Here is a 12,498-nt window from a genome sequence, read left to right on the forward strand (position 1 = left end):
CGACTACACATTTTATATAAATTCGCTTTTTAAAATTTTCTTTCAGCACATTTAGGTTATTCTTGAATAGGTCGAATCCCATTAAGTCCACTGTGTTTTATTTTGCGGTATTATTAAATAACTAGTAAGAGCAAAGTTATAAAAATAAATTCAAAAGCAGAGATTTCTTTCTTTCTTTTCTGCTTGTTTGAGTCCATTCAGCAGCGTTGAAAGGAAGTTCCTCTCAGGAATCATTAGTTTGACATCAACACTGGCAAAAGCTCTGTGCTGTCTAAGCCTGCACATTCACACACACACACACACACACACACACACACACACACACACACACACACACACACACACACACACACACACACAATAACCTGACTGTGTGGTGCCAAGAGCATGCAAACTGCAGCAGCTGATGCAGAATAAAAGGCTGTTTTTCTCAGGTGAAAGCTGATTCTTCCGTCTTGGGCAGCGTTTCAAGGCTGCAGTGTACCCACAACTATACATTACACTACAAGTGTTTCTCTAGAACACCTGGTCATATTTTACTGATGAATATCCTTGGGATGAAACCACTGATCTGCAGTCTGAGAGCTGAGAACTGAAGCAGCTTTTCCAGACATCATGTCTGGTGGCAGTCGGCATCGCGAGTATCAAATAAAAACAAGTCGGCTCACTCCTCTGGCGCTAATGGCCTTTTATCGGTCCATCATCATAACAGTTCATGCGTTTCCACGGTTGGGAACGCACGGAAACACCCATCTGAAAAATGTGAGGCGGCTCCACCTGTAACAAACACTTAGGCAGCCGTCAGAAAAGTGTTAAACTCCTGACTGTCATGCAAACACGCAGCATTGTTTTGAGCTGCTGCCGCCTGCAGCTGCCGTGATGGGAAACACCGGCACGTGTGCGCGCGCACCCAAAAACGTGAGGCCCCGTTGGAAATGCCACATTTATTTAGAAAAACACATAGAGGGATTTATTTCTGTGCAAGTATTCAAACACTATATAAAGCAGTTTGTTTAATATTAACGCGATATAATTCGTGCTGATCCCGGAATACAACAAAAGATTTAACAAAACCTTTTTTTTTTTTTAAAGTGTCACTCCATCTTACAGCCAAGAAAATACATTCAAATCTTTTACACAACTGAGTTTGATTCTTAAACACAAAGAAATGAAAGAAGAAACTTCACGTCGCTGCATCATGTCTGCACTTTAACACGCACTCAGCACAAACATCATAAAGTTCAGGTCTCACTGGCAATCGACTAATTAGATGCACAAAACATTTACACTCCTTTTCCTGCAGGTTTCCCACCTCGAAGCTTAAGCGAGTGAATTTGGACCATCTGTTATCTACAGCAACCACATCTAAAAAAAGCAATCGTGCGGTAAAAATGTACCTCTTGATCTCACGTCTCCCTGGTTACCGCAGGGAGATTCAAAACATTGGTCTTGATTAGAGTTCCGTCTCTTTTTCTTCTTCTTCACTTGTTTCTAAATAATATTCATCATCCGTTGTTGTCTCTGAACTGTTGTCTGAAAACTCCTCAAACGTGCCCAGTCTGGAGACGCGTCCCCTGGCAGGTAAATGTCCTCTAGAGGGGCCGTCTATCGGCGAGACTGGAAAGATGGGAGAAGACAGGCTGGGAGGTTTGGACATCTGCCGGGACACCGGTGACAGAGGAGGCGTGGGAGGAGGGGTCGGAGGACCCCCTGCGTCCCAGGTGAAGTGCGAGACGCTGATGTTCGGGCCCACAAAGTGGCCTGGCTTTGCCATCAAGGTCTCTCCAGAGTTCCAACTGGACAAACACTTGGTCAGCGAGCGAGGGAGAGATCTTGACCTTATTTTGGACGGGCCGTTAGCGCAGTACATTTGAAAACCCTTGCTCACCCTGGCCCAGTCTGGGGCCAGCAGCAGGTCCAGGTCCTGGTGCTTGCCTGCATATGTCAATGCAGATTCACAAAGGTTGCCCACACTCATGACTCTGGAGCCAGTGGAAATGCGACCAGGTCCTGAAGGTCGACTGGAGAGAATGGAACTAACAGAGTAGGACCTTCCCGGCTCAATGCCGTACTTCAGGTCAGCACAGGACGAGTATTCAGGTTCTAGTGAGGGACTCGAACTCAGAGGACCCGTGGATACCCGACCTCTCCTCAAACCCGCTAAGCTGAATCCCTCTCCGGGCTCACAAGGGGAGGCAGGTTCTCTGCGTCGGGGCAGTTTTGGGCTGTAGAAGACATCGTCCGTAACGTCGGACGATGGAATTGAGGAGACTGGAGAAAGTGATGGAAATGGGGAAAACGGACTTCTGGGGCTGGGGGTGGACTTCCCAGCGGGGGATACCGGCCTTCGACCTGGACCGGCATCACTGCAAGAGAGGAAGTGGTCAAAGTGATGTGTTGTCGGATTGTGTGGCTGGTTTACGCACATTTGCTCGGTAGGAGAGCTTTCCTTGGGAGAAGATTTGCCAGACCAGCTGCAAACCCCGCCCCCAGCCTTTGTGTTTTCAGAGGGTGGAGTGAGAGGGGACCTGGGTGGTGTCCATCTACTAATGTCCTCTGCTTCCTTCTCCTTGGACGGGAGCTCTTGCTCTTGAGTCGCTACACTCTTGGGACTGTCAGTAGCGGCAACACTGACGCTGCTGGCCTCGCTGGAGCCACTAACAGAAGGGGTCTGGGAGGTTCGCCTCCACTTCCAGGGGAAGGACAGATCATCCTCAGACCGCCTGGTGCTAAAGGTTTTTTTGAGCCTGTTGACCATTTGGTCCATTTTGTTATTAGTCTTGTTGGACCTATCTGAGTCTGACCTTGACAAGTTGGCGTTTGGAGTGCTCGTGCTCCTCTTCAGTGCAAAGCGGCCTCTCTTTTGGATTTGTTCATTGCTGGTCTCCATTGAAAAAAACCTACTTTTACCCAGTAAACCTTCTCTGGAGCCTTTCTTTGAGTTTTCATCCTCTGGAGTCTGGGGTCCTGTCAAACTGTTGCCATTGGAGTCTTGATCCGGAAGATCTTCAGCTCTGTTGCTCCGGCCCAACGCTGGCCGTGGACTCAACTGCGACTCTTGAGAAACTGGAGGATTTGCAGGATGTCCCACAGGGTTCAGCGGGATCTTTGGAGATGTAGATACATCTGTCTTAGGTTTAATGCTGTAAACCAGCGTCTCAGTTATGAGTGTTGATAGGGAACCGTGACTCTGTGGGATGACTTCAACCCTGCTGTTGACTGGTAGTATCTGTCCATTCTGGTGATCTTGGTATTTATTTCCGTTGTGGTTCTTGTTATCTTGGTCCTTGCCTGAAGCCCCCCATCGGTCACTAGTGCTAGCTTTGGTCTGAAAAGGCGAAGGCTGAGGCTGTGGGGGGCCGATGGGGGATTGAACAGGCTTGGCCACAGGAAAGGCTGAGCGGCCTGTTGGGTCAGTAGGCGTGGACAGACGTCCATAATTGTTGGGTTGTAAGGGTTGTTGGGTCAGTAGCAATCGAGGGGTTGGGACCTTAGCTTCTTTCTGTGCTGTCCTTGTGGACATTAGAGCTGTGTATGGTGGAGAAGTGTATCGATGCTTATAAGACAATTCAGGAGGCAGGGAGAGCGAACCAGAGGAGCCCAAGTGAGCCGTGCCGGACTCCAACGACAGAGTCCTCTCGTGTCTACTTGTTGTTAAGGTGTGTCTCCCCTGGTTGGACGCCGTACAATCGCTGGGAGTTAGTTCAAATGTCTCTTTCCGTCTAGAGGCTAAATCAGCGGAATCAGACGACAGGGAGCGATACTTTCCTGGCTTTCCCACCAGTATGCTGGAGATCTTTGGCGTTCGGGAACAAACAGGAGAAGCATTTGCACTTGGATTACTTGATCTTAGCAAGTTGAAGATGCTCGGAGCTTTAGGGCTCACCGAGGGTCTGGAAGGAGGAGTGTCCGCCGGGGATTTGGCCTGCTCGGCCTTTCCAGCTCTGCCTTTCTGAGACTGTTGAACGTCCACGGAGTCCTCCCACGTGACCCGTCTGGCTTTCTTACCCTCTGCCCGAGCATTCTTGTTTTTAGAGTCTTTTTCTAGGCTGCTTGACAAAGTTCTTCCTTCATTTGGGCTCATAGATCCAGAGTAGCTGGGGCTGGAGATGATCGGCGTTGCCGGGGGCGTCAATAGAGAACTGGTGATTGTGGTGGGAGTAGATGGGAGCGCGGGGGCCACCGAGGGAGAGAGCGGAGATGTGCTGCAGGCGGTGGCGGGTCCAGAACGGTTGTGTGGAGGTGTTGTGGAAGCTGTGGGTACAGGACTATAGCTTGTTTTAGGGTAAGCGCTGACGGTGGGGATGAGAGTAGACACCGGTTTAGGGTGAAAAGGGATGGAGGCGTAGCTCCTTTCAAAGCCGAGAGGCGAGGTGTTGAATGGTCTGGACAACTTGGGGGTTTGAAGAAACACGCCACCGTTGGAAGAAGCTTGAATGTTGCTGTGCGATGGGACCGAAGCAGTATCGGATGTTACGGGGAGACTCGAGGAAGCTTCTCTGGTGTTGGTCGAAATGGAGGCCGATGGTTTGGTAAATGTTTGAGGGACGGTGTGGTGAGAACTGGCTTGAGAATATTTAGGGTACCTCCAGGAGATGGGGTCACAGCTTGTGGCGGTCAGCAAAGGAGGCTGTAATTCGCTTGCATTTGCTGCTGAATGACCATTATTGATGTAAATCTTGGTAAAACCTTTACTTGTTGTCTGTTCTGCAGCTCTGCTAATTTTAGAACCTGGTGAAACACCAGGCAAGCTATGACACTTTAATGCTTCTTTGATGTTTGAACTGGTTTCGAATTGCTGTTTGAAAGCCAATTCTGATTTATGGTGAGTTGACGCCTCGTTTTTTGTTTGTGTAAGGTTGCGAGTTCCATCCTGTGTCTTCATACAACTTTCCAGAGCTGGTGTGGTGTGATTTATGGCTCTATTATTGTGGACTGGATCACCAAGCCAACTGGTGTCAATCCGACTTGGAGAGGCAAAGTCACTTTGAACTTTACGAGGTGAAGCCAAGAGGGTGTTGTTATTAAAGGCATCGGTGGCCGTTAGCGGGGCACCGCAGTCCTGAGAAACTTGCTTCCACCAGGAAGTGGACGTAAGGGTGGTCCTTCTCGGGACAGGGTGAATAAGGGGGTAATGGTCACGTGCGACGTGTCTGGGCGAGGAGTCGGCAGAGATGTTAGCTTGAGCCTGCTGCGTAAAGGGGGTGCCTCTGATTGTGGGCGAGGCTGAAAGCAAGTGTGTCCTAGAGGATGGAGGGGAGCAGACGGGCCCGTTTTCATCTGTCCTGTAAGAAATGGATGGACCCTCTTGGTGTGCTTGTCCGTTATGATCAGGTGTCCTCTGAGACAGTAGGTTTTTCTCAGACAGGGTGGGGGCTGCATTTATAGTGTTCCTGTCATTACAATTTGATCTTCTTAGAGACAAAAGCAAACTGCTGCTTGTTGGTTTCAAGCTCAGAGGTGGCCCTCCCTGGAGACCAGTTTGTGGCGTTGCTCTCCGATCAGGTGGCTCAAGGGAGAGAGGAGATAAAGGGTTCGTGGCAGCTGCCTCTCTTTTCTCCATTCTTGCTGAGTTTACATCCAAAGACGCCGTCTGAGTCATTTTCCTCCTGCTTTCATAATCCACAGTTGTCGTACATCCCACAGTGTTTTGCCTGGTGCTTGAAAACGGCGTCCTCACCTGACCTCGAGTCCCGGCTGACGGCGGCTGACCACCGTTGGTCCCATCGTGCGCCTCCGAAATGCCGTTTTCCTCAGATCTTTTGAAGCGTCTCTGTCGGCCACTCCGGTGCGGGGCAAGAACGGTGACCACCGTGGACGACAGCATCTCTGTACTGGGATCAGCGGAGCACCCGAGGGGTCCCTGTCTGTCCACAGACGTAGTTCCAGTTCTTAATTGTGGCCCAGCTGGAATCATGCGCAGTTCTTCACGCTCCCGCGGGCTGACGCCCCCTCTGCAAACGAGTCCATTTACATCTTTCTTCTCAGCTGGTGGACGATCACTGGCAGCGCTGGTTACTGCTTCTGTGTGTCCGTTAACCTGGTAAAGGTAGAGGAGTCATATATTATGATTACAATCCAAACCCCCAAGCTGATGCGTTGCCTCATAATAGTTGTCGTACTGTTACAACGATGTGCCGTAGGTGTCTTCTTCTATCTTTTTCTATTGTTATTAAATTCAACTGTGTCATATTAGTTGAAAAGCTTTTGTGCACCAGTGGCAACAATCAGACTACTTGACTGTGAGACCAGGAGTTAGCTTCTGTTCCCATGCTGGAGCTATTTAAGAGATTCAAGCCTTGACAAACAGGTTATTTTGAATAGACAAAATACACACACGCGCACAAACGTGCACGTGGAAGCGCGTCAGTCTCAATCTTGAGTCAATCTCAAGTGATTTTGAGCGGAAAAATGTGACATTTGAGACTGTTTTGAGAGATTAGATTCCTACCTGACAGAGGACGCCGTCTGTGTCGGCACGAGATGTTACAGTCGAACTGGCGGGAGAAGAAAATCACCCAGTTAGTGGATCAGAACCAGATTTCCTGGCCAGGTATTGTCAAACACAAAAAAAAACCCTGTTACGTTAAAGCTGAGCTCCCTCACGTTAAAGAAAACAACTAATATTTCATGGTGACAGCAGGACAGAAACATTGTCTTCCAGCTGCCTGCAGAGGCTCCAGCTGAGGTCTACAGAGGACAGTTCTATATTTATGAGGTCCTCCCAGGTGAAGGTGAACGGAGGTGGGCAGCAATCCATGAGCAAACCCACAGCTCGAGCTGAACACTTCGGACACATTACAAGTGTTTGGTAATAAAGGATGTTCGGGGTGGATGTATCGCCTACATCCCCGCAAAGGCAGTAAAAATAGAGCATTGAGCTTTAAATCTTGGACTGATGGGACTTTGCTGGTTCTTTCCGGGTGTTTTGCATGCGGTGGTGTAAGATCACAGCAAGGATCAGCCAGGGAAGACTATGACACCATTATCTGAATACACAAGGAAACGCTTATGTAAGTTTACAGTGTGGACTGTACGCTCATAAAACTCTTCCTGCCCAGGTAAAAGGCCGACACACAACATAAAGGCTTTTTCTGTAAAACATCTGAGTAACGTGTCTCGGGAATGTGGGTGAGCAGGACGATCGGCATTCCTCTCTGTCCCAGACAGTGTCTCTGGTTCCCATTACAAATTGTCTTCACCACATAAGGACTGGTCCCGCCTGGTGTGAATGTGGCAGAATAGGGGCAAACACCCACACGGCTACGTGCACGCCAAGTAAGGCTCCGATCCTTCACTGAACAACCTGGATTTCCCCGATGGAAACAAGATTCTTATCTTCCAGGCCTGAAAGTGTTAGTCTTAGTAATATTAACGTCCGCCTGAGGCTAAAGGGTTTAGATAATGGATGGACTTCCTTGTTTATTACAGAAGGTCCAGCAGGCTCGAGCTGACATGGCTCAGAGGTTACTGATTGACAAACGCGGGAGGCTTGTGACTTCAGACAATGATCCATCCAGACACATCAGTCGCACCTTTACAAACAGCTCCTGGGAGGTTAACTGTGCTGGAAAGTCAGCTGAGTTTTACATCCGTCCTACTGACATTAGCAACCTTTTAAACACTTAAGGTTGCTCCATCACCAAAGGCTTTAGTGGCTCAGTAGAATAACAGGTTATTGACACAAGAGTGATGGTGTTGAAACAGAAACTGATGTTGCTGATGTTTACCTGTGTAAACACGGATCCTTGAGATTGCAGCCGAGTCTGAAGAAGAGGGAAGACGTGAACCTGGATCTGACCGGCTGAGCAGGAAGCTGTGACTGGCTGCAGCAGGCCGCCTCCGGTTGTCTCAGCGGCGGTGCTGCTAACAGGCCTGCTGCAACACATGCAGGATGAGCGCCCGAGGAGTCCCGGTGTTGGGAAGAGTTCACCTTTACCTTTGTGTGTGTCTTCCCGTCTGATGGCAGAAGGATGCCACGGATGTCCGTTCGGGATTTGACTGAAGTGACGATTCTCCCGCAGGAAGTTTCCACCGAGTCTTTCATCGTGGCGTTCTCTTCAAAATAAAAGAAGCGTAAATGAGTTACAGGAAACAGGAAAGCACGTCTCGTCTTTTATAACAGCGAGACACCTCGGAGGCTGAACTAAGATCCTGGAACTTAATATTCCAGTAACGGAAATCCTCAGCTGGGAGAGACAACTTCCTGTGACCCCAACTCAACTGAAGAACAACAAACGCTCAGCGAATATGCACATTCCAACATCTCGGAGAACAAAGACACTCACAAAGTGATCATAGCCGAGTCATTAACACAAAAGATGGAGCCATTCATCGGTCCGTCCTCTCAATCGTATGTTTCTATCTAGTTAAAGTTTACGTTGAATTGAAGCCCAAGCAGCCGTGTCCTCCTGCTCCTCTTATCAGCGCAGCAATGAGCCGATCAGCTGCCGTTATGTAACGATTTGACTGAGCTCACTCCACTTTCTCTTACAACCACAGATAACACCCCCACACGGAGTCACCAACGTGAACTGGCACCAACGCTGCACGCACTGCTGAAGCATCTCAATAGGAATGAGCACGTCAACTTCTAACAACACACACACACACACACACGCAGCCTGGTGTGAAAGGAGCTGGGTCAGAGCAGCGGAATTGTGTTTGGATTAGTGTGAACTGGTAGCAGTGGCTGGTTATGAGGGCTGGGCGGACTGGGACGGATGGTTTGGTGCGTCTGTGAGCTGCGTGGCTACGCTGGGGAGGAAGGTCGGAACGCTCAGGAAGACTGTAGCTGCAGTAAAACCTGGAGGCGGGAGGGTGGAGATGTGGAGCTCCTTCACTGGAAGGCTGCCGGAGCTCCACATCCAGTGGCGTAAACCTGGAGGTCAACACCGTAGGAGCGGATGAGAGCCGAGTTTGTTACGAAGGACTCAATAATATGAGGTTTTCAGGCTTTAAATAACAATCAGCCTAACGAACGGTTTCCACAAACCCCCGTTATGGTGAATAGCTGCGCCCCAGAAGCACCTCGGTGCTCCGCTGCATCGCTACTGCGCTTCCGTGGCGCCTCAATCCGCGTTGATTAGATCGCACCAAAACCCGAAACACACACGACACCGGGTCAATTTTAAAACTCGGCATAACCTCGACTCTGGACTCTGGACTCATTGTTGTTTTAGTCGCATCCAGGTTCCGAGGACAGATGACGGAGGAGAAACTGATAAGTAAAGGATTTTATATGACACCACACCTTCTATAAGGTGAGGTGAGATTCAGAGTGCTGCTGCTACTACTGCTGCAGCAGTAGTAGCAGCAGCAGCAGCAGCAGTAGCTGCACAGCACAGCAGCAGCAGCTACTACTGCTGCAGCTGTGCAGCTACTACTGCTGCTACTACTGCTGCTGCTGCTGCTCCTACTGCTGTTGCTGCTACTGCTGCTCCTACTGCTGCTACTACTGCTGCTGTGCTGTGCAACTGCTGCTACTGCTGCAGCTGCTGCTGCTACTACTAGTGCAACTGTGCTGCTGCTACTACTGCTGCTGCTGCTACTGCTACTCCTGCTGCTGCTACTACTGTTGCTGCTGCTGCTGCTACTACTGCTGCTGCTGCTACTGCTGCTGCTACTACTGCTGCAGCTGCTTCTGCTACTACTGCTGCAGCTGCTGCTGATACTACTGCTGCTGCTGCTACTGCTGCTGCTGCTGCTACTGCTGCTGCTACTGCTACTGCTGCAGCTGCTGCTGCTACTACTGCTATTACTGCTGCAGCTGCTTCTGCTACTACTGCTGCAGCTGCTGCTGATACTACTGCTACTAATGCTACTACTACTGCTCCTACTGCTGCAGATGCTGCTGCTACTACTACTACTACAGCTGTGCTGTGCAGCTGCTGCTGCTACTACTAGTGCAGCTGTGCTGCTGCTACTGCTGCTGCTGCTGCTACTACTACTACAGCTGTGCTGTGCAGCTGCTGCTGCTGCTGCTACTACTAGTGCAGCTGTGCTGCTGCTACTGCTGCTGCTGCTGCTGCTGCTACTACTACTACAGCTGTGCTGTGCAGCTCCTGCTGTGCTGTGCAGCTGCTGCTCTGTGCAGCTGCTGCTCTGTGCAGACGCTTAAAGTGTAAACTGTGGCTGACAAACGCCTCATGCTGGTCCTTTGACTGACGTCCCCTGGAATTCATGTTTCTGAGCTGGAGAGATTATTAATTATTATAATTAATTATTTCTGACTCCTGATACAGTAAAGCTAAGCCCTGCCAGATCTTTTACCCGCGGAGTGTTTGAGTGCACATCGTTGTGAACGCGTATGTTTACATATTTGGGGGTTACGTCACCAGTAGTAGGAATCTTGGTTATTTCGAACCTCCGAGCATTTGTGAAATTCCAAACATGCTCCTAAGTGTGACATTCAGCGAAGTTCGGAACAAACAGAACAGCCCATTTAGAAAGACTGAGTCGGTGTGGCTGTTACGTCCGAATAAGCGTTCTTTGATAGATTAAGGTTTTAACTTTATATTCTAAAGACCGATCCCAGCCTGGCGGGAGCGGAAGAACCTGCGAACCCTCGTGCGTGTCAGCGAGCACACAGGCGCTGATCTGCCCGTGTGCTTGTGTTGACAGTTCCAATGGTTTTTGTTCTGCGTAGCGTGTGGAATCCAGGCATGTCGGCGTGTTCTTGACTTGAGGTCAGCCCTGTTGTGGGTGTGTGCTGCCTGCATCAGCCAACGAGAAATTACATAAGTACCAAGGTTCTGCCTGAACGTGTGGGTGTGTGTTCAGCACTGACACACACATATGCACCGTTCCAGCTATGAAATGCTTTACACCCGAACCCTTTTTGGCAGGCCAACTCTGGGAGACGGTAATGACTTTGCAATGACAGCACGGGTGGAAACAAATGGTTGCCGGGACAAAGTGAGGCTTGTTTGAGTCTGCAGCCACACCTTCCCCTCCTGTTAGACCTACAGGAGAGCTGCTAATCCCACAGCCTATAGATGGTTTACAATAGATGGGTTTGGTGGGTCCTGCAGGTGGATGCCCCACACACACACACACACACACACACGCGCGCACACACACACAGAGCAGCTGTTATTCATAGTAATCTGCATGTAGGAGCTCGTCAACACATGATGAAGTCCTCCTCCATCTGCTTTATGTGTGTTATATAAGAAATGATGAGACCAAATCAAAGTCATAAACGACTGTGGTCCAACCAGACCTGACCATGCAAACAGCCTCACGTGGAGCATGATCTTTAATAAGAACGGTGTGTTTTTTTAAAATTGCAAATCCGACCACTAAAGTCGACGCAAATACCTCCAAACCTAATTTAATAAATCCGACCAGAGGGTCCCAATGAATCCGGTTCCAAGTTCGGAAACGACTCAAGTGTTTCCCCGTTTGCGGACATTTCTGAGGTTTATTCGGGAGAATTGTAAAGTAAATCGCCTCTATCCTGAATTTAAAGTGCGTGGCGACATCGAACGCGCCCGCGGAAGCCCCCGTACACAGGAGAAAGTGCGTGTGGAAGGGTTGGGACCTACCTCTCCGTCCGCGCCGCTGCGTCTGAGCCGTCTGGAGGCGGACGCGGCTCTCCTGCCGCGACTCCTCCGAGCGCTCCCGCCTCACTTGTTGACATCCTATTTTAACCGGTCCAGTCAGCTTTCTCTTTCCAGAACGGGAGGAAGAGGCATGTAAAAAATGCTCGCGAACCGGAAAAGTGTGTGTTCGGAGCGGTCATGGCACCGCTGGAGCGTGTCCACGGGGAAAGTTCAACGCCTCCACCTGCGTGAGGAGGTGAGCGGAGCGGACATCGCGCTCCGGGCTGCGTCCCATTCCTGAGCAGGTCCATCCTCGGTCATCCCCTTCTTAGGAAGCTCGGCAGCGCCGTCCGCCTCCGCGCTGAGCGGGGGAGGGGTGGTAAAATGATTCAAGCAGGGGGCAGAAATGAAACTGGAAGTTCCTGAAGTTGGAATAATTTCCCCAACAGGAATAAAGTTTTAAATGACAACGGTTACACCCTTAATTTTTACTTTCTGAATCAGAAATATTTAATATGGACCTGCTCCTCTTGGGTCTGGCCCAAAGGTCCAGTGGAGAATGTGAGGGTGGTCCTGAGGTGGTCCGTGGTGGGTTCTGATCTGTGTCCACCTGTAGATGTCTTCACCTGTGAAATGTTCCCGCTGGCTGTGGGTCCAGCCCATCATCAACAGCTGGACAGATGTTCTTCACACCCTATTCTGTGTTCTTGCTTCTGCAAGAACCCAAGGTTCTGATCATTTCTCACGGTTCCGATCATTTCATCATCCACTTGCTGAACTGTTCTCATTAACAGACATTTTGACCCGGTTTCAGGTCACCGTATTCAAGACTCGTGGTTAGATGGGAGCTCCGGACCCTGAGGGCTGAGATTCTTTTACAACTGGAGAAATGTTTGCAACGCTAACAATGCACTGATCTTCCCTGGGGGGTCCAGAGCTGCACCCCCACTCC

At 49.9% G+C, this 12,498-nt stretch overlaps 1 protein-coding gene across 5 annotated transcripts; it reads right to left on the bottom strand.

The window, feature by feature from the left end:
* Positions 1-929: 929 nt before the first annotated feature.
* zmp:0000000991 (mucin-2) lies at positions 930-11,799 on the bottom strand. 5 transcript variants are annotated; one of them, XM_057012123.1, is made up of 5 exons: positions 11,550-11,799; positions 7,940-8,058; positions 7,731-7,875; positions 6,452-6,497; positions 930-6,040 (listed from the first exon to the last, which is right to left on the bottom strand). In XM_057012123.1, the coding sequence occupies exons 1-5, from the start codon at positions 11,642-11,644 to the stop codon at positions 1,454-1,456; spliced, it is 4,992 nt and encodes a 1,663-aa protein (XP_056868103.1). In that variant the 5' UTR covers positions 11,645-11,799; the 3' UTR covers positions 930-1,453. The 5 variants fall into 5 exon arrangements, with proteins under 5 accessions (XP_056868103.1, XP_056868102.1, XP_056868105.1 ...); XM_057012122.1 differs by having other exon boundaries at positions 7,731-7,878; XM_057012125.1 differs by lacking the exon at positions 11,550-11,799 and adding an exon at positions 8,289-8,544.
* Positions 11,800-12,498: the final 699 nt, after the last annotated feature.

Source organism: Takifugu flavidus, chromosome 17 (genome assembly GCF_003711565.1).
Source record: "Takifugu flavidus isolate HTHZ2018 chromosome 17, ASM371156v2, whole genome shotgun sequence".
NCBI lineage: Eukaryota > Metazoa > Chordata > Actinopteri > Tetraodontiformes > Tetraodontidae > Takifugu > Takifugu flavidus.

Bases quoted from the DNA above. Each gene is read 5' to 3' on its own strand.
- zmp:0000000991 (XM_057012122.1), bottom strand. From the start codon at position 11,644: ATGTCAACAAGTGAGGCGGGAGCGCTCGGAGGAGTCGCGGCAGGAGAG. The intron at 7,879-7,939 runs GTAAAGGTGAAC...CATGTGTTGCAG, and splicing joins ACGGGAAGACACACACAAAG to CAGGCCTGTTAGCAGCACCG. The intron at 6,041-6,451 runs GTAGGAATCTAA...TACCTTTACCAG, and splicing joins CAGACGGCGTCCTCTGTCAG to GTTAACGGACACACAGAAGC.